Genomic DNA, 25,620 nt, shown 5'->3' with positions numbered 1-25,620 from the left:
TCCGGCCCGGCGGCAGGTGCCGCTCGCGGCTGCCCGCGAGATCCCGCTGTTAGCGGCAGGATCCCCGCGATTCCCGCCCGGCCTCCGGGCCGCAGCCGGGCTCCCCCGCCCGGCGCCCCCACCCCGCTCCTCGTACAGACGGCCCCGGACCGAAGTCACCAGCACTTCCACCAGGACCGCTGCCATTTGAACAGAGATGTCGAATATATTCTACTAGCTGCACCGATGATATTCTGTACATCTATATAGGACACAAAAGAGGAAATGTTTTTGGCACGGGCAGACCCCACTGCTCGTATAGCACAGGGGGCCTGCAACAAGCAGCGCTAGCCTCAACAATTGCCCCAAAGCAGCTGGGTAACTTGGATTTTCTTTCCCTCCCTTAACTTTGTTTTGTTTTGTTTTATTTTATTTTGAACTGGGGAGTGACATTTCTCCTCACGCTGAGTTTGAACTCACAGCGCTGTGTGGTTGTTGCCCTGCTCTCCAGGTGGTAGCCCTGGGGGACGTACCCGATGGCACGGTAGTGACGGTCATGGCTGGAAACGACGAGAACTATTCTGCAGAGCTCAGAAATGCCTCCGCCGTCATGAAGAACCAAGTGGCAAGATTTAATGATCTCAGATTTGTGGGACGCAGCGGCAGGGGTAAGTGGCTGTCGGACACTCGGAGCGGAGCACTCGCATTTTTAAAGTGGCCATGAGTTTGTAGCGTTGGGATGGGGGTGGAGGTTGCTTATGATCTGTGACGCTGTACAGGTTGGTGAGAGGCAGCGCAGTTCCTGGGGTTTTTTAAAGAAGGCCCCACGCCCTGGGGAGCCGGTGGCAAGTGCTGTCTCGGCGCAGGGGAAGCAGGATTGGGCCCGCGAGAGGGTTATTTGGGGATTTGAATAAGAATCGAGATGTCGGTAAAAGCACGATCGCAGCGCTTCTCCTTGCAGGTGTTCTGCTGGGCTTTCCCTCTGCGGACTTTTATGCCCAAAATAATAAGCCACCAGGAGAAGTAAATTATTTCTTAAACCCAAAACTGTTGATTGTGCTTTAAATCTTGTTTCTGTTTGTCTGCTTGTCTCCCCCTCTTGCCTCCCCCCTTCTAAAATTACATGAAAAGACAAGCGTACACACACATTTTACTGATTAGAGTCTGATCCCAACCCACTGCAATCCATGGAAAAGTTCCTACGGGATTAAGCCAGATATGGATGGCAATCTAAAGGTACAAATATCCTTTCGTACCACTTGAAACACTGTAAGGTACGCTGCATTGAGTCTTCATTTATGAGAAGGGATTTACATATTTCTAGTGACTGGAAATAGTCACCCAGTCCTTCCAATCATTCTTAGAGCTTGTAGATGGAGCGTTTGAAGGGTGAGAATAATTTAATTTATTAAGCTTCACTTTGATTTTAATAGCTCTGGGGAGTTTAAGACGGACAAATTCAAGTGAAAAACAAGGCACACGTTTTAAACGGTTTCTTAGGGTGATTCAGCATTAAGGGAAATCAATGAGGGAAAGCTGAGCAGTGCTGAACGGCTGGCTTTTTGGAAGATACACGCCAGTCCAACACATGTTTGTTATACAGAGGGCTGGACCAGATGATTTAATGGTTCCTTCTGGTCCTGAAATCTCTGAATATATCATTTAACCTCAAACTTTCATACTGCTGCAGACAATCCTGGCCAGCTTTTAAAGGCAGCCATCAGTGAAGTGACTTTGTGTTGTATGAGTAAATACAAGACAAAAATGAATCCGTTTGACTAGACTGAAAGCCAGCCAGCCTTTCAAGGAAAGTATTATATCCCTTCCCTTGCCATCATGCCTGATTCATTACAGCAACATTTTTACCTGAGTTTCAGATGGCATAAACAGAATTTTAACATTTCATCACCAATAAACACTGCAGCTTTAAGCATTTAGTTGCGCTAAAAAAAAATCCTATATTTTAATGGCCATATGGCAGTGTTTTCTCTAACTCTCCTAATGTATACATACAAACGTCAAAGATATTTTGACTTCTCTGCATTAATTAAAACCAGTGATGCTAGGAATTATTTGCATGTAATAACTGTTTACTTGTTACTCTTTATGAAACTTGAATAGTTTACATTCTTTCATACATTTCCTCTTTCCTGTTGGCTCCTTTTCCGAGTTGCAGATTTTCTTTAAAACCCTCCACTTAACTGGTTGCAGGTTAATGGATGGAAAATGTTTTTCTTTTATGAATTAAGCTTTCATTTCTGTAGTCAATTATTCTCTTAGGCCCTTTTTTTTTCTTCATCCTCACACAAATTTCCAAACTGAATGCAACCCAATCTCAGCCTGATTCTTGAACTCGCTATTAGCTTTCCTCCACTGGAATACTATCTTCATGCTCTGCAACAACAGTAGTTTATAGTCTCTTGAAAGCATTTAGGTGTATAGTTTCCCTTCTCCACCATGGGCTTGATCAAAGCTCATTACAACCAATGGAAAAATAAAAAAACCCCCGAATCCTTTCCTTTGGCTTTATCAGGCTTTGGATTAGACCTTATGTGAACGAACAAACGCACGTGCCCGTGTCAGACCCGGATCTAAAATGTTTGTTTTGTCTTTTATAACGAGGACAGCCTGAGCTCCCAAATTCAGGGGTGGGGGTTAGTGCAGATGGCTGTCAGAGCAGAAATGCAGGATCCAGCCTGAAGAGACACGATCCCTCCATCTCTAATAATGTTGCGATACAGAATGTGTGTGACAGCCCACTGAGGACCAGAAGAAGAGCTAGATGCTGTTGCTGTTACCAGTGGAGGTCATGCGCCCTGCGGGGAATGGCCTCTACCTGGGCGGGTGCTCCAGTTCTGTGCAGGGTCACCTTCATTGTAGCCACGTGCTTGGTTAAGTGCTTACCCCTGCCTGGTGTGTGTTTGGGGGGAGGCAGGCAGCTCTGGAACAAGAGCCCAGCACCTGGGACGAAACACGTCTCTACCTAGTTACTGGTTAGTGCATGCGTTGGATTCAGCTGGCGGATCTTTGTAACTCCCCGAAAGGACCAATTTCCAGTCTTACTTGCTCCAACAGAAGTCTGGAGTGATTTTGGTATTTACTGGGAGCGGGATCTCCATGTACCCGTTTCCGTATCTGCTGTCAAATGGATGCATAGATGTTGAGGCACAGGGAAGCATGAACTGTCTGTGTAAACATCCTGAGCTTGTATCAACGCCAAGCTCTCGTTTGAAGCAGTTTGTTTAATATGGGTTAATTTGTGGCATCATTATTACTCTATTGCTTTAAGTAGTATTTGGATTAATGTCAGACCTACAAACACTGAGAGAGACCAGGGCCTCTCTGTTTTGAGTGGCATGGGGAGAAGGGCTCCCTACCCGGATAAGCCCCCAGGCTACACGGATAAGAAAAAAGTGCGAGAGAGAAGCTGTCGGCAGCCCCTTTGGGCAGAGGCAAAACTGAGGTTCAGAAAAAGAGGTTGAGTCCTGCTGAACAGCATCTTGCCCTGGAAGCATACCCACAGAAATCGCAGGACTCTTTATGGAGCACGATCTGTGGAGCCTGTCTCATAATGAGCAATTTGCTCAGCAGAGAAAATTTGGAACTTGATTTGAGGTTTTCTGTGCAGATTCATGTCCTGGAATGACTGCTGTCGAGCGTGGGGATATCTGTGCAAAGGGGACACAAGTGAAGATTACAAAAGTTATAAACTTGCTTTTATTGTCTCCAGAGGAGGACGGGAATGAGTTCCATGCTGCTGTGTCCCAGCATTTCTAAATGCTGCTCTCAGTTTATTCCTGCTGAAGATCATACCCCACAGTGAAGGCTGCAGGTTTTCTTTTGGTCGTTATCTGGATTTTTGAAGTTGAATGCAGAGAATTTAGAGCCATTTGCCAAATCGAGGGAGGTAGGAAGTGGCAGAGCTGGAAGTACAATCCCAGATTATTATTTCCCAAGCCTTCATTTGAGGCACTGGGTTAGACTGATAATCTGAAAACTATTGTGCTTATATTTGTGTTGCGCTTCATTAAAAGAAATTTCCTGGAAGATTTCTGTTCTCCAGGCTGAGCTGCAGACAAACAAATTTTATTCCCTATATTTGAACTTGTTCCTTGAATAATTTCTTTTAATAATTCCTGATCTGTAAATGGCTTTATTGAGAGTACCTCCCAACCGGACAGTCTAGCTGTGCTGGTTATTTTTAATTGGATGCAGAGCTCATATCGTTTGTTTTTTTTTGTTTTTTTTTGTTTTTGTTTTGTTTGTTTGTTTGTTTGTTTGTTTGTTTCCCAGTCTGGAGGAGTGCAGCTCTTAAATCCAGGCTGTCAGTACAACTCCTGGTATTTGTGACTTAACAATTTACTCCCGTGTGGAGAACCAGTGTGAGGCACATGTAGCATTGAAGTCCTACTTTGAGGTCCAAATACGGTTTTGGCACAGTTTTTTTTCCCTAGACATTTGAATTTAATCTTTTCCATTTTTTGTCAGTACCCACTTCTGATCAGTCATTTCCACAATAATCTCGCAAGGAAATTTATTTGCTAGAATAATTATGGGATGTCCTATTTGGAGAAAATCCATCTCTTTTTAATTTAATTTTTGTAGGAATAAATAATTTAATTTTAATATTCACTTTTGTCCCTGGTCAGGGAACTTTGAGCTCTCAGGGAGGTGATCATGAAAACCTGAACATGGTAATAAATACAGATTGGCACAGACAAATGTTTTGTTGCTCAGAGGTTTGAGAACATCCTTGCCTGAGGTTGCACTATGGGAAAAGATGGATACCTTCAGAAGGGCCAGATCCAAAAGGGGTTTTTCCTGCCTAACTCCTACTGAAGTGCCTAAACTCCCGTTGAAATCCTAAATGACCTAGTCCTCAGTGATTTAGAAGCAGAAGGGTCTTTAGAAGTGCCTAAGTGATTTAGAAACCTAAGAGACTTTTGTTGGGACTTGTGTCTCTGTGTCACCAGATGCTTCTTGAAAATCCCACACACCTGCACACTCTGTGATGGTTGGTGATATGGTTTTGCTCTGATACACCCACCTTCCCAACTTGTTTATAGAGATTTCTGTTCCAGGAAGATACTGAAACTGGCTGCGTCGCACGTCGCTGTCTCGAGACGCTAAATGGTCGCAATAGCTCTTTGTGGCTGTAGTCAAGGGGAAAGCTACAGGTTCCTAATGTAAACAGTCCTGAAAGCTGGCAAGAATAGGATCCATCATAAAATGGCATTGTTAAATCCTGCATGTTGGCTAGACAGCGAGTCTGGTGATAATATCAATGAACCTGCACTAGTGATGGGTGTAGTCCATTCATGGAGGTCAGCTGTGATGCAGTGACTGAAGCACCGGGCCAGGGATCAGGGTTGTATTTCAACCCCCGAGAGGATGGAGTGGTCTAGGAGTTGGAGTATAGCGCTGGGAGATCTTGGGTTGAGCTCCCAGAGGGAGGTGTGATCTAGCGCAGCATGGGCCAACCTTTCTGGCAGGTGTGCCACAAATTTACTCCACGCTCTCTCAGCGCGCCGCTTGGATTCCCTTTCCCTACCTGCTCTCTGCTCCCTCCCCTGTGCTCCCTGCTGAATCCGAGGCTCTGCTTTTCTGTCCTATCTGCCGCTGCACTGCCTGCGCCCGCCCCCATCTGCCACGTGCCCTCCATGCAGTCTGCCTGTGCAACTTCTGCAACAGCCTGGCCACCCCAGGTTGCGGGGTTAGGAAGCAGGAGGTAGGTCTTCAGCTGGGGTAAATTGTTGCGCCTGTGTCCATTCGCATCAGCTGAGGAGCTGCCCTTCGGGTTCTGTTGTTGGGACTAGAAGGAGGTACTGTGTCCTGGTAAGAATAGTGGTATAGATGGGCATTTGGAGAGCTGATTTTCACTCCTGTCTCTGCTGCTGAGTCACCATGTGGTCTTGGGCAAGTCACATAGCTTCTCTGTGCCTCTGCTTCCCTATCTGTAAGATGGAAAGAACAGTGGCACATACGTCTGCAAAGCATTTTCACGTCTGTGGTTGAAGATGTGCTGCATTAATACAAAGCACTATCACAGTACTGATGAATACAGGGAATTTTCTCAAGCCATTTCAGGAAGGTATCCCTCTCTTACAGACAGAGCGCTGTTAACTTGAACAACGGAATTTAAAACCCCACCCTAGCGCTAATGAGATAATGCTTTTTTCTTATCGGCCGGTGTCCTGATACAGTATTTTCATTCCTGCCTCCCAGTACCATACAGTGCTGCTTAGACAAGTGAAGAAATGGGTCAGAGCCCATCGTCTGAATAAGGCAGCAACGAGACAGTCAACCTCTCACTGGTCTGCTTTTGCCTTTGCAAAACCGAAAGTAGCAGTGGTCTGGATCCTGTTTTCTTTTTATATTTACCTCCAAAGTCTGGGGCACTTCAGGGACGACATTCAGCTGTCTCCAGGAATACCTAGTGAAGAACACCAATAACACAAGGAGCAGAGGATGGAGAACAGCTGGAAACAAGGACTTTTTCTGATGATAAAGTCCACTAATGGCTTTACCAGTCAAGTATGTACAAGTGAGGAGCAGCAAAAACACATATACTGTACGTGGTGGGAATTGCTCCTTTTGGTAGCAAGTGCTTGCAGGGTCAGGGCTTCACTTTCTCCTTTCTCTTTTGCATTTCACTTTATTATTTTGTGTGTGTGTGTCTGCTGGTGTCCATCTACCTGTCTGCGCTGCAGGTATTGCTGTGACAGCACTACAGTGTAGGCATACCTGAGCGAGCTAGCGTGGGCACGGATAGCCGGCTAGTTGCAGTGCACAGGGAGCAGTAGGGGCCAGGCTGATGAACTCTGCGTTATCGTGGTCGGACTGCTATCCGTACCTGAGTTAGCTTGGATTTGACTGCACAGCAGCGACTACAGGAAGGACGTGCCCAGGTTGCCTTTCCCATCAGTCACGAACATTACTCCTGCAGAGAAGCTCATGCAAGCACTCGTTAGGACTGAAGAAGTACTACTGGACTAGCAGTTGCAGAATCAGGCCCTTGAGGACCAGGGGCTGGGAAGTGAAGAGATCCAGTGGGAAGCCAGCGTAAAGCACTGAGTGTAGAGGGAGGGGAGAGCTTCTCCACATGAGGAGCAAGGGAGCTGTTTGAGGTGTCGGGGGGGGTGTTGGTGGGGAGACGGCTACAGCTGTTGTACTGTGTCGGGACAGGCTCAGCCTTTCCCACTGAAGTAATCCCAGTCCTCTTCTCATTACAATTAGCAGGAACTTTGCTACTGGCCCCTTCTCTGCCAGCACCAAGTGATGCCTCATAAATCTCAGCACACACTAATGTACCTCACGTGGTCCCTTACTTTCTTTTGTGCAGCTATTTTAGTGGCTTTCCAAAAGCTTCCTAAATTTGAGCCTGATCTTGCTTCTACCGGTGTCAGTGCCAAAGCTCCCAGCGGTAGCAGGCCTTGAGTCACGCGCTATCTGCCTGCTCGAGAAATGAACTTACATACATTTTCTCTCCTCTTTTTCCCCCCCACAACCCTCCTCCTAGGAAAAAGCTTTACACTGACGATCACCGTGTTCACAAACCCCACGCAAGTTGCCACCTATCACCGAGCTATTAAAGTGACTGTGGATGGACCCCGGGAACCAAGAAGTAAGTTATGTATTTATTTGAAACTGGCCAGTAGCAGAGCATGGGTGCAGCAAAGCTGACCTTACTGCGTGTGCTACCCTGCCAATGCCCACCTGCTGTGGGGGGTGTCATGAAGAAGTGGCTTTTTATTGTGTTACATGTGTGTTCATTCTATGGTGCTGGCATGTTTTTAGAGTGCTTGTAACACCATGTGATTTGCAGTGTGTACAGGGTTTCTTGGAAACACTGAGTGTAGGTGCCTACACCGTATGTGTGTTGAATGCTGCTCGTGTCTGCCTTTCTCTTTGCTCGCTCCTGCAGTGCTAGTAACATGATCACTGCAACCTGGTTTTGCTCTTCTGTCCCAGGTGGCACTTAGGAAAATGCCATTGGCTTAAAAAAGCAGAATTGGTTCAAACCCTGAGGTGTGCAGAGCACCTGCAGATCTAATTGAAGCCAGTGGCTCTCAGCACTTCTCGGGAGTTGGCCTCGTTATAAAGAAGCCCATTTCCTTAGCTGGGGTTTCTTAGATTAGTAAAATGAAAAGGGACTTACAAGTCAAGTTTCCTCTGCTCTGTTCATTTCTTCTTTTTGAATGTCTCTTCCTGCAGAGCATGGTACGGTCTTGAAACCAGTCGTTACCCTCTTTAGTTTGTAGTTAGTTTTGCTTTCAGGATCTCAGTGGTGCTGCGTGCGGCTGGCAACTGCTGCAAAGGGGGATGGTCTAGAACTGCAACTGGAGGATAGAAAGCTCTCGGGTTTTGTTTTGACATATCGCTCGCACAGAGCTGAGCTAATGACATCTCTGAAGTGGATGTGGCTGCCCCAGTTTGGGATCCACATTGTTTGGGCCTTACAATTTTGCCTGGCTGCCTCCCTGACTGTTGGCATGCTGAGGTAGGCAGATGGCAGAATTATTACTAGAGTATTTGCATTGTGGTGGTACTGAGGATCCCTGGGCTGGAGCCCCTTTGTGCTAGGTGCTGTACAGGCACCGAACGTGAGCACAGCTCTACACATTTGCTTCTCTTGTGTTAACGGAGGAAGCCGTTTTCCTGCTTCTTAGGAACGTGGGGCTGCCTTATACTGTCTGCTTGGTATTTCACTGAAGTCCTTTGTTCAAGTCTTCCTCTCCTTTAGTGCAGATCGCTCAGTGCTACCCCCATGGACCATAAAGCAGTTCCTTCACTGTACTAAAGCTGTCGGTGTCCAAAATGAAAGGGAAATGGTCTGAGCCTTCTAAATATGCTTTAAAATATTTTCTGTTGCGGCTGTTGTTATGCCATCTGCTCGGCTTGATGGAGGGCCAGGCAGGCACACGGTGTAACAAGCTGCTGAGATCTGTGCAGCTTGGTTTTATGTGGTCTAGTTTGTCTTCAATTCTTTTTTACTTTATTTTGGGGACAAGGACTGAGTTGCTTAGTGTTACCCCCTAGCCAGTTTGATGTAGGATTTATTTGGAAAAATAAACACCAAAGTGATGCAATTTAAAACTTTTTAGAAAGCAACAAATACCATAATTATTCCTATTTCAATACTCCCCTAACTGAAACTCGGCTCCCATTGTGCTAGGCACTGTAAATATACCCCAGAACACAAGCCCAGCCTCTCAATTATATCATCTAAAGAGACCCAGCAGCCCAAAGTGGGAATGGCAGCAAGTCCAAATTAGCCAAGTACCTGTGTGTTAGTCAGGAATAGAAGCCAGGTGTCCCAATGTCCATTTTGGTCTCCTGATGTCCACTTTTAAAGCGCTCTGCAGCCGTGCACTTCTGTCAGGGCACAGCTATAGAGCGCTTGCAAGGGGCTGATTGCACAACAAATGTAACTTTTGTCTGTTCTATTTCCTTGCTGTATAATCCAAGGCCTGAATACGTATCGGTGCAACACAGTCCCACTTGCTGTAGAACCCAGGGGGTTTTTTATCACCATCTCTGGGACTGAGAGGGCCTTTTTCCAGAGAGATGTGTTCAGAGTTTGTCAACCAGGAAGGCCATAAATGTGCCCAAAGTTTGGCTGCAGGGACCTGGGGTCTGATGGAAATCTGTTCTGTAGAAGTGCTTTTTCGTAGATGTTGTACCTCATTGTCCTTCAGTCTGTACTGAACCAGAAATAAAAGTGCCTCTTCATGCGCGCACACACGCACGCACACGAAATGGTGAGGAACTATTGCATGTAAAATGATACAGTCAGTCATGAAACCAGATGTGGTTTTCACAGCTAACCCACCACTGGGCAGCTCCCAGTACCAGAGCCCTGCTATATGCTGCATGTGATCAGCCGCTAGAACTCATGGCCACAGGGGAATCATCGAGTTAAATCCTCTAGCCGGTTGGTTGGTAAAAGGGGCTGGATAAAGTCACTGCCAATAAACACATTTGGCTCGGCACGGTGTGACCACACCTCCCGATTCACGTCAGGAGCTCGTTGCTGCAGGGCGATGACGGTTCTCCCCTTCATCTGCAGCCTCGCATGGTTGGCAAGATGCTCTGTGCTGCCTGTTCTCTTGCAGCGGCAGGCAGGCAGTGCTAGAGGCAGGAGAGAGCACTTGGTGGGGATTGGGTTGATCTGGTTTGACAGGAAAAGCATCCTTGGTATGGAAAGAAGCAGCCATTTGTAAGAGGGTCCTGGGAAAGCCGTGGGCATCATCTCCTCAAATGAAGAGAAATTCCCCAAGCAAATGTTCTCCTAGGTGTTCAAACAGAAGCACACTCTGTCTGCATGCACCACCCCCTCATGTCTGGTCTTCCTCTAACCCGTTCGCCAAGCCTGTGGAGCAGAGAGCTTTTTCCCAGGATTTGCTTACTTTGGGTCTGTCCTTCAGCGAGCTTTTTAACTCACGATGAGCCCAGGTTGTAACTGCAAACCATGACCCCGCTGGATTTGAAGGGGAGGGATTAGGAATTTGAGCCTGAACCCTAGAACAGGTCAGTCCAGAACCCTGCACTGGATCCCACTGCCCTTTGCGGCTTGGATCAGGCTGCCGCAATGCAGCTGGCATGCTGTGGTGGGAGTGCGAGAGCTGGGGCCCATGTTGGCTCTTAACCAGATTAAATCCCATATGTGATGCGAGCACAAGTGTCAGGGCAGCGTATTGAATCACTGGCAGGCCTGTCTTCAAGGGACCTCAGCCTGAGCCCCGGGTTTGCACCCGCAGTCGGTGGCAGGCACAAGCAGTGGTAAAAGGTAGCAGCTGATCTAAGGAGCACCCGCCGAGCGGTTGGGGCGAGGCGTCATTGGTGGTGTCTGTTGCTTTCACCCGCAATCAGTCACAAGAGCGGCCGCGGGAGAGTGGGAGAGGCCAGGCTTCGAACATGTGGACACGGAATGAACCTGGCAGGGAATTTTGCAGCTCGTGTCGGAGTTATTTCAGAGACCCCAGGCCATTGACTGCCTGCAGTTAGAAGCATTCTCCCCCTGAAATGCCTCGGTTCTGTCTCCAAATCTTTATTTTGCTAAAACTCTTCGTGACTCGGATCTGGGAGGAAAAAAAAAAGGAAAAAAAATCATTTTTCATGTTGACACCTACGGTTCTAAACAAATTGCACTTGTAGTGCCAAGTGTTGACATGCTTGTACAAACAGGAAGTAATAAAATATTTGAACTTCCTGTGGAATTTCCTTTTTTTTTCTTTGCAGCTCTTTATTTAGAGAGAACCCAACTGAGACAAACTGCAGCCCTTGTGCGGAGCCCGTAACGTCCACAGCTGCTTGCACAAGAGGCTGCAGGAGGCACGGCACTGGAGAAGTGCTTGTCTGAAGCCCTGTAGCAGCAGCAGCCGGCCTTGAGCAAATGGGTGCACGTATGCCACCTTCCCCATCCCCTTGCCTTGCCCACAAGTCTTCTCCTTCTCCTCTGTCGTGGATGCAGATGACTTTTTTTATCTGCTCTCCACCCACTTGCACTGGGGATGCCAGACCATCTCCTAGCCGCCTCGTGGCCATTTTCATCTTCCCTTGCTTTCCTCCTGAACCTCTCCAACTCCACCGACCCCACCCTTCCCTGCTCAGTTCAAAGCTGCTTTAATCACTGTCATTTTAAAGCCCCCACTCTCAGCCTTACTTGCCTCTCCACACTGTGCCCCTTTATCCCTGCACATGGTGCCCCCCTTTCTGTTTCGTTCCCTTACAATTGCTCCTGGGGCTCCTCCTCTCCAGCGTCCTCTAAGGATCCCTCCCGCCCAGAGTCTGGCCCTTGGTCTGAGAGGTCTTCACTGATCTCTTCCTCACCAAATCTTAGACCCAGTGCTCCATCCTTGTCTTCCTCGCGCCGCCAGCACAGTCAGCTGTTCTTTTCTTCTTGACACCTCCTCCTGTCTTAGCCTCCGTGTCATTTTTGAAGGAATATCTTCAAGGTTTCAAACCACCAGCCAAACGTTCCAAGAAGTGGGGAGAGGTGGGCTGTGTTAGGGCTGGCTCGCAGAGCGGACAGCGAACAAGGCTGGAGTGAGCTGGACCCACTTCCCAGTACCCAGCTCCCTTCTGCAGCCACGGTCAAACATCTGTGGGTGAGCTCCTTGCTGAGGGTTGAGTGAACCTGCTCCTGCTACATACAGGGCCTCGTGAGCGCAAATCTGATCTTCCCTTGGAGGAAATGGAGTAATTTAAGTCTCTCTCTCTCTCCCTCTCTCTTCCTTTATTGTCTTAGAGCAGGGGTGGGCAAAATGCATCCCGTGCACCAGATGCAGCACATCAGGCCATTCTATCCAGCCCGCGGGGCCCCTAAAAAATTTAGAGAATGAATATTTATCTGCCCCTGGCTGCCTGTCATGTGGCCCTTGATGGCTTTCCAAAACTCAGTAAGCAGCCCTCCGCCCAAAATAATTGCCCACCCATGTCTTAGAGTGATGGTATACCCCTGTGCACCAGTTCAGCCAGGCACAGAGTAAAGCAAGCCTGGCCCCTTCAGTCATGCTCCAGCTGAGCTGTAGGTTTCGGACGCTGCAATGAAATGTAGCCCTTGGCCAAGGCTTTAAACGCATTGGGTGTACTTGCTGGTGCCTCTGGAGCCACCTTGAAGTCACTACAACTACATGGCGAAAGCTGAAGGCCAGAAAGCCAAGTCTGTTATCACATTAAGGACAATCACGGCCCTTTTGCAGAGAGGGGCCGAGCTAAGAGCAGTGTTGTGCTTGCAAGCACATGGGTCCAGCCCCGGCGAGCAACTTCAGTAGGGCTGTGCGGATGTGGGCAGGAATTGAGCCCAGTGGCAGTGACTGACTTGGCCAAGGCTGCACAGCAAACCAGCGTGGGAGCAGGATTAGAACTGGCAGGCTCCTGTCTTCCAGCCTCAAACCTGTGGTTGTTCCTCGTGTTATACAGGGATTGCAGTCTCTTTGGAGCAGGGACCTGCATTCTTTTGTACAACACCTAATATGTTGGGGTCCTGGTCCATGAGTAGGCTCCTAGGTGGTGCTCTAATCTAATGCAAATAATCAATAATCATTGATTAATTGATTGAACCCAGAACTCTGGATTGAGCCCCAGTGAGTGCCTTGATCACAAGATCACCCTTCCTCCCAAAGGAAGGAGCCCTAGTAAAGAAAACCCGAGGAAGTTTGACTCCTTCCTCCCAGAAAGAGGAACTTGAAGACGGACAAAGCAGTTCCACAGAGGTTGCTCCAGCGAGGTGGAAATGAAATGCAGCCAGCGCCTGCGAGATCTGATCGCTGCCCAGAGAGGAGCCGGAGTGGGAAACTTTCAAAGCCTCCCGTATTCGCAGTATCAGGGCTCAGACTGCTCCAAGCACAAAGTCTGTTTCCAATGTTTAGAGTTACACTTGGGAAACCTGATTAACGGAGATGTTTCCCCTCCAGCAAAAGAACAATGTAGACAGGCAAGCAGGCTACTCTTCTGGGACCTGAAGAAAATGAAGAGCCATCCCTTCTTCCATACCGAATGAGGCTGGGTAGCCCCGATGTCACTTTAATGTAGGAAATGGCTTTCTTTTCTTTCCATGGTTCACCTTCCCATTACTGGTGCATTATGATTAAAAACATAAATTATTCAATATAAAAAATAAAATGTAAATCATTTTAGCTTAAATTTTGGCTCAGAATAATCTTTCCCCTGGCACTCCCAGGGTTTCCAGTAGATCTGTCGCACAGTCGACCTGCTCCAGTCATATGCACGTGCTGCCTGTATTGCACACGTTGCATTGCTGTTAATAATGCATCTGCTGAAAATGAAGCATTTTCTCATGGTCTTGTACTCTTGCTTGAAACGTTTTTTCCTTTTCAAAGGACTATATTCATTATTACTTAATGAATGAACTAATACTGTGCTCTGGATTCCTGTCCACTGAAACTACTGGCAGACATGAGTGCTCTCTAATTATGAATGAGTAAATGCATCATGATTTCTATTCGCATAAGTGGGGTCTGACTTTGTGCCAGTCTTTTGCAGCTTCCATGGATGTCGTGTGCACTTGTCATACATTGCGCAGCAACTCTTACCAGCAGACTCTGAGGGCCCAAAAGTTAAATTCTTACATTTTAAAAGAAAAGTGTAAATCTTTTTAGCGCAGACTTCAGCTCTTGTAGAATAATTTTTCCCCAGTGCCCCAAGTCTGGGAGCAGAGTACTGCTTCATGGTCATGGGCTGTATCTGTGCTGCTGACCTGTATGCATGATGGCTGGGGTCTGTTGTATAGACACACCTTTAAAATGTTCATCTTCTACTGTATTGGCTGCTTCCTCTGAAATGAATGACCACCCAAACCTGAGAGCAGCTGTTGTGTAGTGGGCTGGGGTATGGTCAGCTCTCACTAGCCAAGTGGGGCTAAGTTTAGTCAGTTCTTGGGTAGAAGACATCCAAGACAAACCTAAGAGGAGCTGGAAGTGATACTATGTTGAGCTTCTTTCCTGGTGTCCAGTCCTGGTACTAGTCTGTTGTTAACAAGTGTTGAGTTGCCTTTTACATGGGATGTGAGCAAGGTCCAAACCCCTTGAGGCCATCACAGACTCCCCCAACACAGGTCAAGGGCAAGTTTTATCACTGGTACCTGTAGTCTGTTTCCATGTCATTCCTCTCAAAGTTTCAGTTGAAAATGCCCTTATTTATTTTCTGCCTGAAACAACTGCATTGGGGTTGGTCATACTGGTAGATGCCCACACAGGATTAATTGGGATGGTGCACAGATGTGTGGGTATAACTCTTCCTACTATAAGTGGGATGGGAATTGCTACATGATAAATGGTAGTGCTGATCCACCTTGGGCTTCCTCCCCTGTCCCCTACCCAGTAATTCGCCTGTGCTGGATCTCCTTGTTTTCCAAACCTCTGAGAAGCTTCCAGCAAGCTCCACTATTAGTTTTGCATAAACTTTCTTAAATTATTTTCCTCCTTTCCTTGCAAATGTGGAACTCTCTTTCCCCCTCAGATTATGCTGATCTGATGTGCAGAGCAAGAAACAGTCCTGGCCCAGTAAGATCCAATTTCATGCAAACCACCAGGACTAGAAATGGGAGCAGATGGGAGCCCCCTCCCCTGACAGACCGTAACATCTGGGTGTATCCCTGGCAGATGGCAGCATGTTGGCAAAGTGAGCAGCCACTGCCAGTTCTCCAGGGTGGCTCCAAATTTCCCAGCGTCCCTTAGCTGCAAGTTTCATCTCCAATTTGGAAAATATTGTTCTGAATCTTTACAAGCCAGGCAAAGCAGCTGCTCCCCGTTCACCATGGCAGGAGTCTCAGCCAGCTGAGGAAGGCTCCAGGCAGCATCGTGCTGAAACACTGCATTGGTCCATGTGTGCTAATGAGCCTGCCTGCTGCACCATCCTGGTGGTTACCCCCATCCTTCCAGTCCTGGCTGGATTACTTCCAGCTCTGGAGGTCCATAGCAAGCCCCGTTTCTGTGGATCGTCCTGGGTTCAAGTTCCCACACGTTGGTTGCTCTGCACATTGGGTGTGAAAACACAGCCCAGTTTGCTGAGAAGCTATTTTCAGAAGTCTGTAAAAGGTATTACTCTCACCTTCCTTCTACAGTCTTTTTGTTTTCAAGGGAGCAAAGTACTGGAGCTTGGGTCAGACTGTGAGGCCTATGCTGCTGACCTGGCTGGATTCAGTGGGTCATTTTCTCTCTGACTCAGGGATGTAGAGGACCAGGAGGAAGTCCCAGAAAGAGGGCGGTTTTGGAGGGCGAGGAAATCCTCCTTTATGCTTGTAAATACAGTTGTGTTTGGGCTGGTTAGTTCACTGCTGGTTTATATTGGGGTGAGTGTGGAGAGACTGGCATGGCACCTGTGCATAGTCAGAAGTGTCTTAGTACTACGGGGACGGGTCACACAGCACCACGCTATTGCTAGGCAGTGTTCACGGGCCCCTACGGGTACGAGCAGGAGAAGGATAAAGGTTTTCACAACCATCACTTGGTATGACACACAACTCACTTGTGGCTTTTCTGTCTAGCTCAGACTGAGGCCAAGAAAAACCTCCCTACTCTACCACCCCATCCTGCATCGTATATAGTAGGGCAGGCACGCCTCATTTACTGCTCCCCACGCCCTTGGTACCTTATCGTATCTATCTGGTTCTCGGACCACACCCATTGCCATGGGATGTGAGCGCTTCACCAGCGTTTCTAGCCGTCTTTGTGCAGCTAGGGAAGAGGTCTAGCCTGATGCCAGCAGAGACTCAGAAGCTGGTGTAAAGGTCTTTTAAAAGACAGATGCACATCTTTAGGAAGATGCATGTGAGGAGGTTTCTCGTTAAAATATGTGAAGGCACCATTTCACTTTTTCTAACTGATGTTTCTGTTTGGATGCTGTAGAACGGTGACCCTCCAATATCTGCAACACCCCCACAATCCTTTTGCAACTTTCTGAGGTTTGGTTGCAGAAAGAAGGAATGAGAGGTTTGGGGGCAGGGGCCAGACAGGTGTAGAGTTGTGCACCCTTGATTGGGAAGAGCCTCGGCGTACCTGAAAGGGTGTGCGAAGATCACTACAGGCATCCGAGAGAGGCTTCAGTGCACAATTACATGCGACGTGTCATATAGACAGTTCTTGAGCGACAGGGTGTGTAGGGCTTTGGCGCGGAATTGAACCGGGTTGGGAAGGTTTGTGTCCTGCCTCGTTTCAGACTGCTGTGTAAGTAGAGGTCATTAGTTGGTATTGACTTGAGTGGAGCAAGGCTGGCTTACAGCACTGGAGGATCTGGCCAGCAGAAATAAAGGGCAAAGTTTGGGACTGGGGCAGGTCCTCTATGAAGGAAATGAGGACCTATCTCCACCTGACTTGGTAGCTCCTTGAACACAGGTGTTGATCTGACAGTGGTGCACCTCGCTATCAGCTTGATCCAGCCTGTCTCCGTTCTGTGGAAGCCCACCCAAAATCTACTGATTTTTCTACCACAGCGCACACGGCTTAGTGAAAGACTTGGGACAGATTTTCAGGGAAGCTCTGTCCTTTCTTGGATCACACCCATGGTAGTGGTAGCTAACTGAAGTTGTGAAAATTATAGGCATTTTCTCTGTGTAAGATTAACCCTAGCGCTTTGGTACCCTAAGCCAGGGCTGTACCAGGAAGCCCCTTGAGCGTCTTTGGGTCTCCAGGTCAGTGATCTGTCCGGAGAACATGAACATCGCAGAGCGTCCTCCCTCTGCCTCTCTTTTAAGCAAAGGTGTTATTAATCTGGTTTAGAGCGAGTGCAACTTTAAAACCCCCCTGGCTCCCCCTCTCTGTCCCTAGTTTGGCATGCGTTAGTCCTCCCACAAATCATTCTGATACTTCGGAAATCCCGAAACAAGATTCAATCTATTGTTTTCTCCAGCCCTTTGCTTTCCACATCTGAGCTGGGCACTGAGTCGCCCCGTGTGCCCTCCCTCGCCATCCGTTTCGGTGGGCTTTGCATCAGGCTCTACCACCCTCTCTTTCAGCCTTCAGGGGTTTTTCCTTCAACTTTTGCTGACATTGGGAGAGCAAACACACCGCACCCCGCCACGTAGCTATGGTCACAGACCTCTGGGGGATTTCCAAAAGGGGTAGCTTGGTCCTGTTGCTTTTGGAGCCAGACTTCATGTTAAATTGCTTCTTAGGGAGGTTTTTCAAAAAACTCAGATGCATCAAGGCATGCAAACTTGAACCCTTGACCAGTTTGATGTCTTCTTCATGGCTTAAATGCCATAACACACATGAAATTACTCATTTAATAAATTGTAGGGTTGGTGATTTTCTTGCTAACTTCATTTTTCCCCCCTTCTCCTGAAGAAACAACAACAATTATCGAGTCTGGCCAAATTTCTGACTCCTCAGTAATTGCTAGTTACAAAGAGCATCTCTTTAGGGCTTCCTTTATTTGCACGGTTAATAAGAAAGAAAGAAATGTTTCAGTTCCCACCAAGAAATATGACTGCATGGAGGTCAAACAGTTAAAGTAAATGGTGCATAAATTCACTAATCGCATGCCAGCCCCTTCAGTAAGCTGCACGTCGCTGAGTGGCATTTACCAGGTGTCTAGAGAGACGACAGCCTGTGAGCTACGCGCAGGAGGCAGAAGCCGTTTCTGAGCAGGGCATGTTCAGCAAGCAGGTGAAGTGTGGGTCGGGTCATCGGAGATCGTTCTGTGCTGCTTTCCACCACCGCTGACTGAGCTCCTCACAGTCACACGTGGGCTGAGTCTCGCAGTAACCCCGGGAGGCAGAGAGAAGTCATTAGCTGCATCTCTCCACATGTTTAGAGCGAGAGGATCGGGAAGGTTTTAGCTGCCTTGCGCAGACCGGCTGTGGCCAGGCTGGAACCTGAACCCAGATCTTCCGAGCTGAAATCCAGGGACCACCTCTCCAGTCATATGGTAGCAGTGCTAATTAAGGTCATGTGCGTGTGCATTTTTTAACTCCTTTGATGCAAAGTCAGACTTACAAGACCAGATCCTTTCCTTGTGAATCCAGGTATTGCTGTTGGGGCCAGTGGGCCAAGTAGCTGATGTAAATGAATGTAGTGCTATGAAAGTCGGCGACTGCTTTGTTTTGGGTGACTGCTCGATCACCAGCGACACCCTTGCCGCAGCATGAAAATGAACCAAGTCAGACACAAAATCAGGTCACCGCCAGTGGCCGGGATGATGAGAGTGTTTTACTTACCCATCAGGCCAAGTAGGCAAATGAGTGGTATTTTTGGAAGGCTGATTGAAGGGTATTTTTGTCGTGTTGACGTGCGTTGCAGAAGCATTTGCATAAATCCACAACACACTTCCTCCAAAAGGAAAAGAGATTCATTTAAACTGTAATAAGATCATTATACAGAGCAACTTTTGAATTAGACAGGAAACCAAGAGATCTCTGTGGTCTCCTGACTCAATGGAGGGGTCAATGTGTAAAACGTACTAGCACGTGATCTCCAGGCGGAGTCTAGGTTATCTAATGGTCCTGTCTGGTCTGAGGGCCTAGAAATCTCCGAATGGGACATGTGTGCATCACGCGTGTATACGTGTTCTAACCGCTGTAAAGAGCGGGGACACTTGGACTTCCTCAGGCTTGGACAGCGGTGTGGGTATCTCACAAAGATCTGTGCAGGGGCTGGGGGAGCGCCGCTGGCTTGGGAAGAGCTCGGTCTGCGTTCAGCGCGCTCTGCGCTGCGCCTGGCTTTCCCAACTCCTTCTTTCCGGTTTGGGGCACTTAGTGAAATCCTGAAGGCCGGACAAGTGCTGCTGGCGTGGTTTTGGGAGCAGCGTGGTATTCAGCCACTAGATGTCTCTCCACGCTGGCTGGACTTCCACGCAGGGGCTCGTTTCTGGTGAACAAAGCTGGGACTCGAGCTGCGTGGAAGCAGCCTGGTTTCTCAGCGAGGTCCGTTTCCTTTAATAAGTGCCCTTGTTTAAGGGGGCCGTGATCCCCTGCATCGTGTCACGTGCGAGCTCACCAGCCTCGCTCTTCCATTCCTTGTTCGAAGCCTATGCTGAGCAAAGCTGGCCTGCGGGGAAGGTGTCTCCAACTCGGCATCTTGGGCTCCCTCTAGACTGTCTGGCAGGGAGTGAGACTTGTTAGATCCGTGGGGAAATTCAAGGCAGCCGAGCATTTTTGCTCTACTTCTGGAGCCACTCTTCCACTTCTGCACGGTGGCAGGATGCTTCCTCCAGAAGCTTTGCTTCCCTGGCCCTGCTCCAGCCGCTGCTCCACCATCCCTCTGCGCCAGGGAGGACTTTGTTAAAGCGCCAAGTAGGATTTTGTACAAGATGATGCAGATAGAAAAAGCCTGCTTTTTTCCACAAGGAAATCCCTGCTGCTTGTAAAGTGGAGAAATAGTTCCCCCATTGCCTGATGGTTTAGCTTGTCCAGCCCCAGCCCCGTGGAGGGGCAGGAGGTCGAATGCTGCAGGACTGCAGCTTCTGGGGCCCCTAATTGCCCCTGCCTGCTTGAACTCTTCCTTGTTGGTGTCAGCAGGGAATCTGGGCCTTTCTCCTCACCATAGCCCAAGTCCACATCCTGAGAAGCAAACAGCGCCGCCCCAAAGAATGATAACGGGGAGCGTTTGCTTCTGGTTTAACATAGGACAATTTTATGCAGTTTGGAAAACAAAAAACAAAAAACCCTCTAGGAGGAGATGATAAATAGCAGAGGGGCTGCTTCTTGGAAGCTCGTCTCAGACTCGAGATGCAGGGCGCATTATGCCAGTGCAGTGCAGTTCCCGATCTTTATCTTGGCAAAAATAGTTTCTCAGAGGGGATGAATAAAACTGGAACTTGAGATGTTTGTGTAATTAAGACCAGGCTAGTTGCTTAAGCACTCCTCTGAGGTTGTCGTTTGGGATATTATTAGGGTTTTTTCCTTTTCCTGCTCATCCTAAGCTAGATGTAAATATGGAACATCTCTGTTTGACCAGGAATTACTAAAAATGGGAAATGTAAAAAAATTACAGGAAATAAGGCTAGATAAAGCAATAAATATTATTGCACATAAAGCAAGCAACATTAAATAAATGGATGACCTCACCACTTCACAGAAAGCTATTTGTACGTATTACATTGGAACAAATGATGGCAATTTTAAGCTCATAAAGTACTTAAACTATAAAGATTTATCATTTCTCTAGACCCATCCTCTTCTCAGGCAGGGAGTAGAGAGGAAATATTGAATAACTCTTAAGTCTGGAAGATTGTCACGTCCCACGGTAGCGAGTATTACGAAAGAAACCTGAGCGTCACCGTCCTTACTCGGGCAAAGCAAGTACCAAAGCCTGCCTGAGACCTCTTTATCTGCCGCTGAAATGCGGTCACTTCTAGGGTGAAGCGCAGCGGTTGCTCGGTACCTGAGAGTTGCACTACTTGGCTCTGTGGGAGAGAGGAGCTGCTTGTCAAAAAGCAGGGGAATTTAGGGAGGTTGAATCTAAATCTGTGGGTTAAAGTTTGTTCATGGCACCAGGACTAAGTCCCCCTCCTCACCCCCCCCGCCCTGCCTGGTAGCTCTGGTTAAATGCTCCGTGCCCTCTTCCAGGCAGCACAGCACCCAGCACAACCTGCCTGCGGCACTGATCTCTAGCAGCAAGGGGCCTGTGCACACCCCTGAGGGCATTATAGCAATCTAGCTGGCTGGTAATTGCTGCAACAGTTTTCTTTTAATTAAGAAAAAGGGTTGTTTTTTTTTCCCTTTTTCAGCAGCAGTTGGCTCCTTTAATAACAAAATCCCACCTCAGTAAAGAGCCCCAACAGTTTTGCATGTACCTGGTGAATCAGGAAACATTTGTTATGGATTAAATGAATTTACCTGAACACAATCTCAATGACTGGGGAAAAGGGAGACGAGTCTTGACTGGCTTTTAATAGAGTCCCAGATCCCTGGTGTGTGAAACGATATTGGGACGTCAGGCAGTTTTGTTGGGTGCCCTTGGCTTTGCAGGCGTCCCTTAACGGCCCCTATTCTTCCTGACCCCTGTACTGGTCCCAGTGTGCCCCGTCGACATGCCCGTGGAAGAGAGGCAGGGCTCGGGCCCCGGTGAGCACGGCAGCACGCGAGGACAGCGTTTACTGCTCAACTGCCCAGGAATATTTCAGCGGGGGTTGACCTGACCTGAGGCAAAATTACTTTGCATTGACTTTTCCTGCCCGACACTTTTGATCTTGGCTGAAAGTTTTCATTTTTCAAGGTTTCTATTACAGCTCTGTTCTCTTTGTGGAAAGTTTTCAGCGAAGGCCTTTTTTCTTTTGAAGTCTCTGTTGGTATGTTTTTGGTGACGCCCCTGCCCCACCCTCCCATCCTCTGAACAGCTCTAGTTAGAAGCCACGCAGTTCATTGACGCCGCTCGAATGTGTGCTCGCTTCAGGTATGACCCGCCTGAGCCAAGAACGGGGCAAGATTTTTCTCATGCATTTTTGCTAAGAACCGTGTCTCTGTTTGACAGCCAAGTCAGCTGCCTCACGATGACTTGATTGAGCAGTCATGCTTCCTCTGGACTGAGGCCATCCAGCTCCTTCCTCACTTCCCTGTCCCATTTACTCTTTTAATGGAGACAAACGACAGGAAAAGAAAATGCATGGACTGAGCTGAGGTCCAAAGGAACATGCTGCTTTCTCCCCTGCTGTTTACATCATGCACTGTGTGGTTGTTGGTTGCACGTCTCTAGGAGACGTAAATAAAGTAACCCACAAAAGCCAGATCTACCAAAAAGACGCTTGCTCTCCATTAAGGAGGCCGTGCTTTAGGTCTCAGTCCAGCAAAGCACTTAGGAACATGCTTGAATTAAAGTCTGCGAGGAGTCTCGCTGACATCCTCCACCCAAAGCCGAGTCACGCTTGAAGTATGTCTACGCCATAGTGACGGAGCTCTCCACCTCGGCAGCGAGGTGACGGTCTGGCCTTCCTGCTGCACACACACAAACCCCAGGGAGGGACGGTGAGCGTGCCCCAAGGACCTGCTCTTGTGCAGGCTGGAAACCTAGGTGCCAGGGCACCCCCTGAGTGTCCGCACCACCTCACTGCTGGGGCCCCCGTGCTTGGAGTGAGAGGGCCAGGCGTAGTGCCTTGACAGTGAGACCGACCTCTGCCTGCCCAGTAAGTATACCCTCCATGCCTTGCCGAGTGAGCGGCCAGTGTTACCATCTTCTGCATGTCCATCCGAGCGGGCCAGGGAAAGCTGGTGCAACTCCATGGAAGCCAACAGAGTTACAGTGGCTTGCAGCAGCTGGAGGCCCAGTTACAGAGTGGAAGGGGGAGGCCTGAGCCCCTCTCGCAGACATGGAGGCAAGTCAGGAGTAGCTCCCCTGACTGCTGCATATTGCCTCTGGGGTGAGAGGAGAATGGAGGGCAAGGTTCAGGAGCTCCCAAGTTCACTTGGAAGTTCTTGCAAAGCAGCCCTTGCCATGAAGGCTCATTTCTCGTCGCTAATGTGGTTTGGTCCCGGGGGCGGGGTAAGAATAAACCCAGGGTTAAATTGTATGTTGCACTGCATTCTTACTGAGGCATTTCTGGGCTCCTGTTCATACATGCATCTCGAGTAATTATGTGAAACTACATCGTCCTTTAACGTCTTCTGTGCACAGCTATTCAGTTAACCCATCATGGGCCCAGTCCCACAGGGAAAGTCGAAGACCATGAGATGTCCACAGCACCTGGCAGGACAGAGCCATGTGGAACCAAACACCAAGGGAGAAATGTTCCTGGAGCTTCAGGCCCTGGATTAGGCATTAGGGCACTCCCAGCTCTGTCCCCTGATGAGTAAAATCTGGGCCTGCAACCCCCTGCTTCAGACGGGTTGAGTGCAGGTTAGCCAAGTGTCCAGAGCGTGGTTTGAGATCTTTGGGTGATAGGAGCTATGCAGGTACAGAGAGTCACCCTTCCTGTGCTCAGAGCTCCAGGATCTCTTCTTCAGGTCAGCTGTGTGGCTGAGCTGTTACTCATCAGGCAATCTCAGGTTTAACAGAAAGACTAACTATTAGTAAATTATTATCACGATACTGCTATATCATATTTATGACTTTAATTGCATTAATTTTTAAACTATTTTACTTAAAATTGCCATTTTTTCCTAATCAAGGCAGTATGGCAGAGTGAGAAATGACTTTGTGATTTATATCACCTGTAGCCAAGTCTCCCAGTAATTTTGTTAGTCGTTCGTGTATGCGGTTTTGCATTCTGGTGATGGCTAGATGCCCTACTCGGGGATTAGGGAGATGCTGTGCCAGGTGCTCTACAGAGTTCCTGCAGGAGATGACTCCTTCCTCGGAGTGCTGCCAGTCTAGATGTCGGGCAGGAAGCAAGAGGAGGACAACATGGATGAGCATGGTGAGGAGGAGGTAACAAAACGAGCAGTTTCATAGCTCACCACTTGCCCATCCAGTGGCAGAGAGGAATGATTTGAGGGCAGTGCAGCAAGGGTAGGATAAAAGGTGGAAACAAGATAGCATCAGAGAGAGCCTAAAGGCATCCATGATGGGGAGGAACCTACAGCCAAGGCTGGCATCACTGGTGAGCAAGGAGAGGGGGCAGTAGCTCAGTAAAACCTGGTATCAGTTTGGCCCAGCTGCGTACAAAGCCCTAGGATGCCTCCAGAACAAAGGATGCTGCAGAAGTGAAAGGAATTTATTAGAACTTAGCGAGGAGCAGATCTCCGGGGTTATTAATAAAGTGCAAGCCCCCAGCACTTGGCAGGATGAGCAAATCTGAGAAGATAATGCAAGGGCTGTGTTAAAAAAAAAAAGTCAATGCTAAAAGCAAAGTCTCATTTCAGGGAATACGGCTGCTAAAGGTCTGGGCTATCGAACAAAACCACAAGCTCACATTGCACGGCAGGGCAGCATCTATCTTGTTGCTTGCTTTTGAAAGAGCGTTTCAGCTCGACCGGTGGCTGGGAATGAGGTGGGAGCTTAGAGTAGGATGAAATCCAGTGCCTCAGTTCTTGTTCTTCTGCTAGATAACACCAGTGACCCCTTCTGGAATAGCCAGTGATCCTCCGAAGCCTGGGGAGGACTGGCTTAAAAATGATTTTGCAGTTTAGCTTACTCTTTCCAGTGAATCGGTATGAAAAGGGGAGTGGTGTAGACCACAGATTCCGCATGGCTCCAGGTCCTGTGTGCTTTCTACTACACGTCTCCTCCTAGTCACGAAGTCATTACACCGCAAGAGCTGTGAGGCAGGTGAGGCCTACAATGTCCCATGCGCAGCAGAACCAAGCTTGGTGGGTAGCTGTGGCAGTGGGGGTGTCGTTAGGTCTGTGAAGGTCTGGCTCCATTGGATTCCAAGCTTGTGCGTGGGAGCAGCACCACTACCGCAGCCCATGGGCTGTTGGACATGCTATGGCCAGGTCGGGCAGGTGCCCTATGTATGGCCTTCAGACTGGAGGAGGGGGATGCTTGTCATCCTACCACCAGCCTAAGTCCATGGACAAGACTGGAATTGCCCCCCGTGTGCATGCAGGATTCAGAACCTGCTGCTTCTTGGCTTACCTTCTTGTAACATCGCCTTGCTTGTGCTGGATGAATTTCTGCATTGCCGGTGGTGACAATCCATGCTGGAGGCAGACTCAAATCAGAACCTGGGAGCTGAACGGTAGATTTTGGGCACCGATCTAACTATTTCCCCAGCTGGATGGGAATCCCACAAAAACCTGGGAAAGTCTGGGTCTGAGCTTTGCGTCTTACATCCCAATTGTGGTTGGGGAAGAGCACAATACTAGGTGACAAAGGCTTTCCATTTGGCTACTCTGAGCACCTGCAGGTACCAAATGCATCTTCCCTTTTACATTACCTGTATTGCGATGCATTGAGTAGAGGATTAGAGCCTAGCAGACTTATTTCCATCTCCCCCATAAAGTATTTCTGGCCAGTGTAGCCTAACACATGCCTTCTTCATGCAACTGCTTGCTCGCAGCAGGTACCCTGGATGCCAGCAGGCCTACAGCACGTGGCCAGTCCTGCTGCCAGCGAGGTTCATGTGAGATTTGTCAGTGCTGTCCGTTAAGCATGGCTCAGACCCAGGATGCATCCTGAGCAGCTGACTGGTTTTCCTGTGTTAATGCAAGGGAACGACTGGGTTGTGAAACATCGTCAGTGATAGTAACCATGAAGCATATTTCTCCACTTCATGTTCCTCAGATCTTGTCATTCAGGTAGGCAG

At 48.4% G+C, this 25,620-nt stretch overlaps 1 protein-coding gene across 1 annotated transcript in view; it reads left to right on the top strand.

Moving 5' to 3' along the window:
• RUNX3 (runt related transcription factor 3) overlaps positions 1-25,620 on the top strand; it is a 62,079-nt gene that overhangs the window by 5,817 nt on the left and 30,642 nt on the right. Inside the window, exons 2-3 of the mRNA XM_019512078.1 lie at positions 427-647; positions 7,499-7,603. Of these exons, the coding sequence (XP_019367623.1) occupies positions 427-647; positions 7,499-7,603 (326 nt within the window). The remainder of the gene's footprint in view (positions 1-426; positions 648-7,498; positions 7,604-25,620) is intronic.

This window comes from Gavialis gangeticus, unplaced genomic scaffold, assembly GCF_001723915.1.
Source record: "Gavialis gangeticus isolate Ggan-Ray unplaced genomic scaffold, GavGan_comp1, whole genome shotgun sequence".
Classification (NCBI taxonomy): domain Eukaryota; kingdom Metazoa; phylum Chordata; order Crocodylia; family Gavialidae; genus Gavialis; species Gavialis gangeticus.
This window is presented reverse-complemented; position numbering and strand designations above follow the sequence as displayed.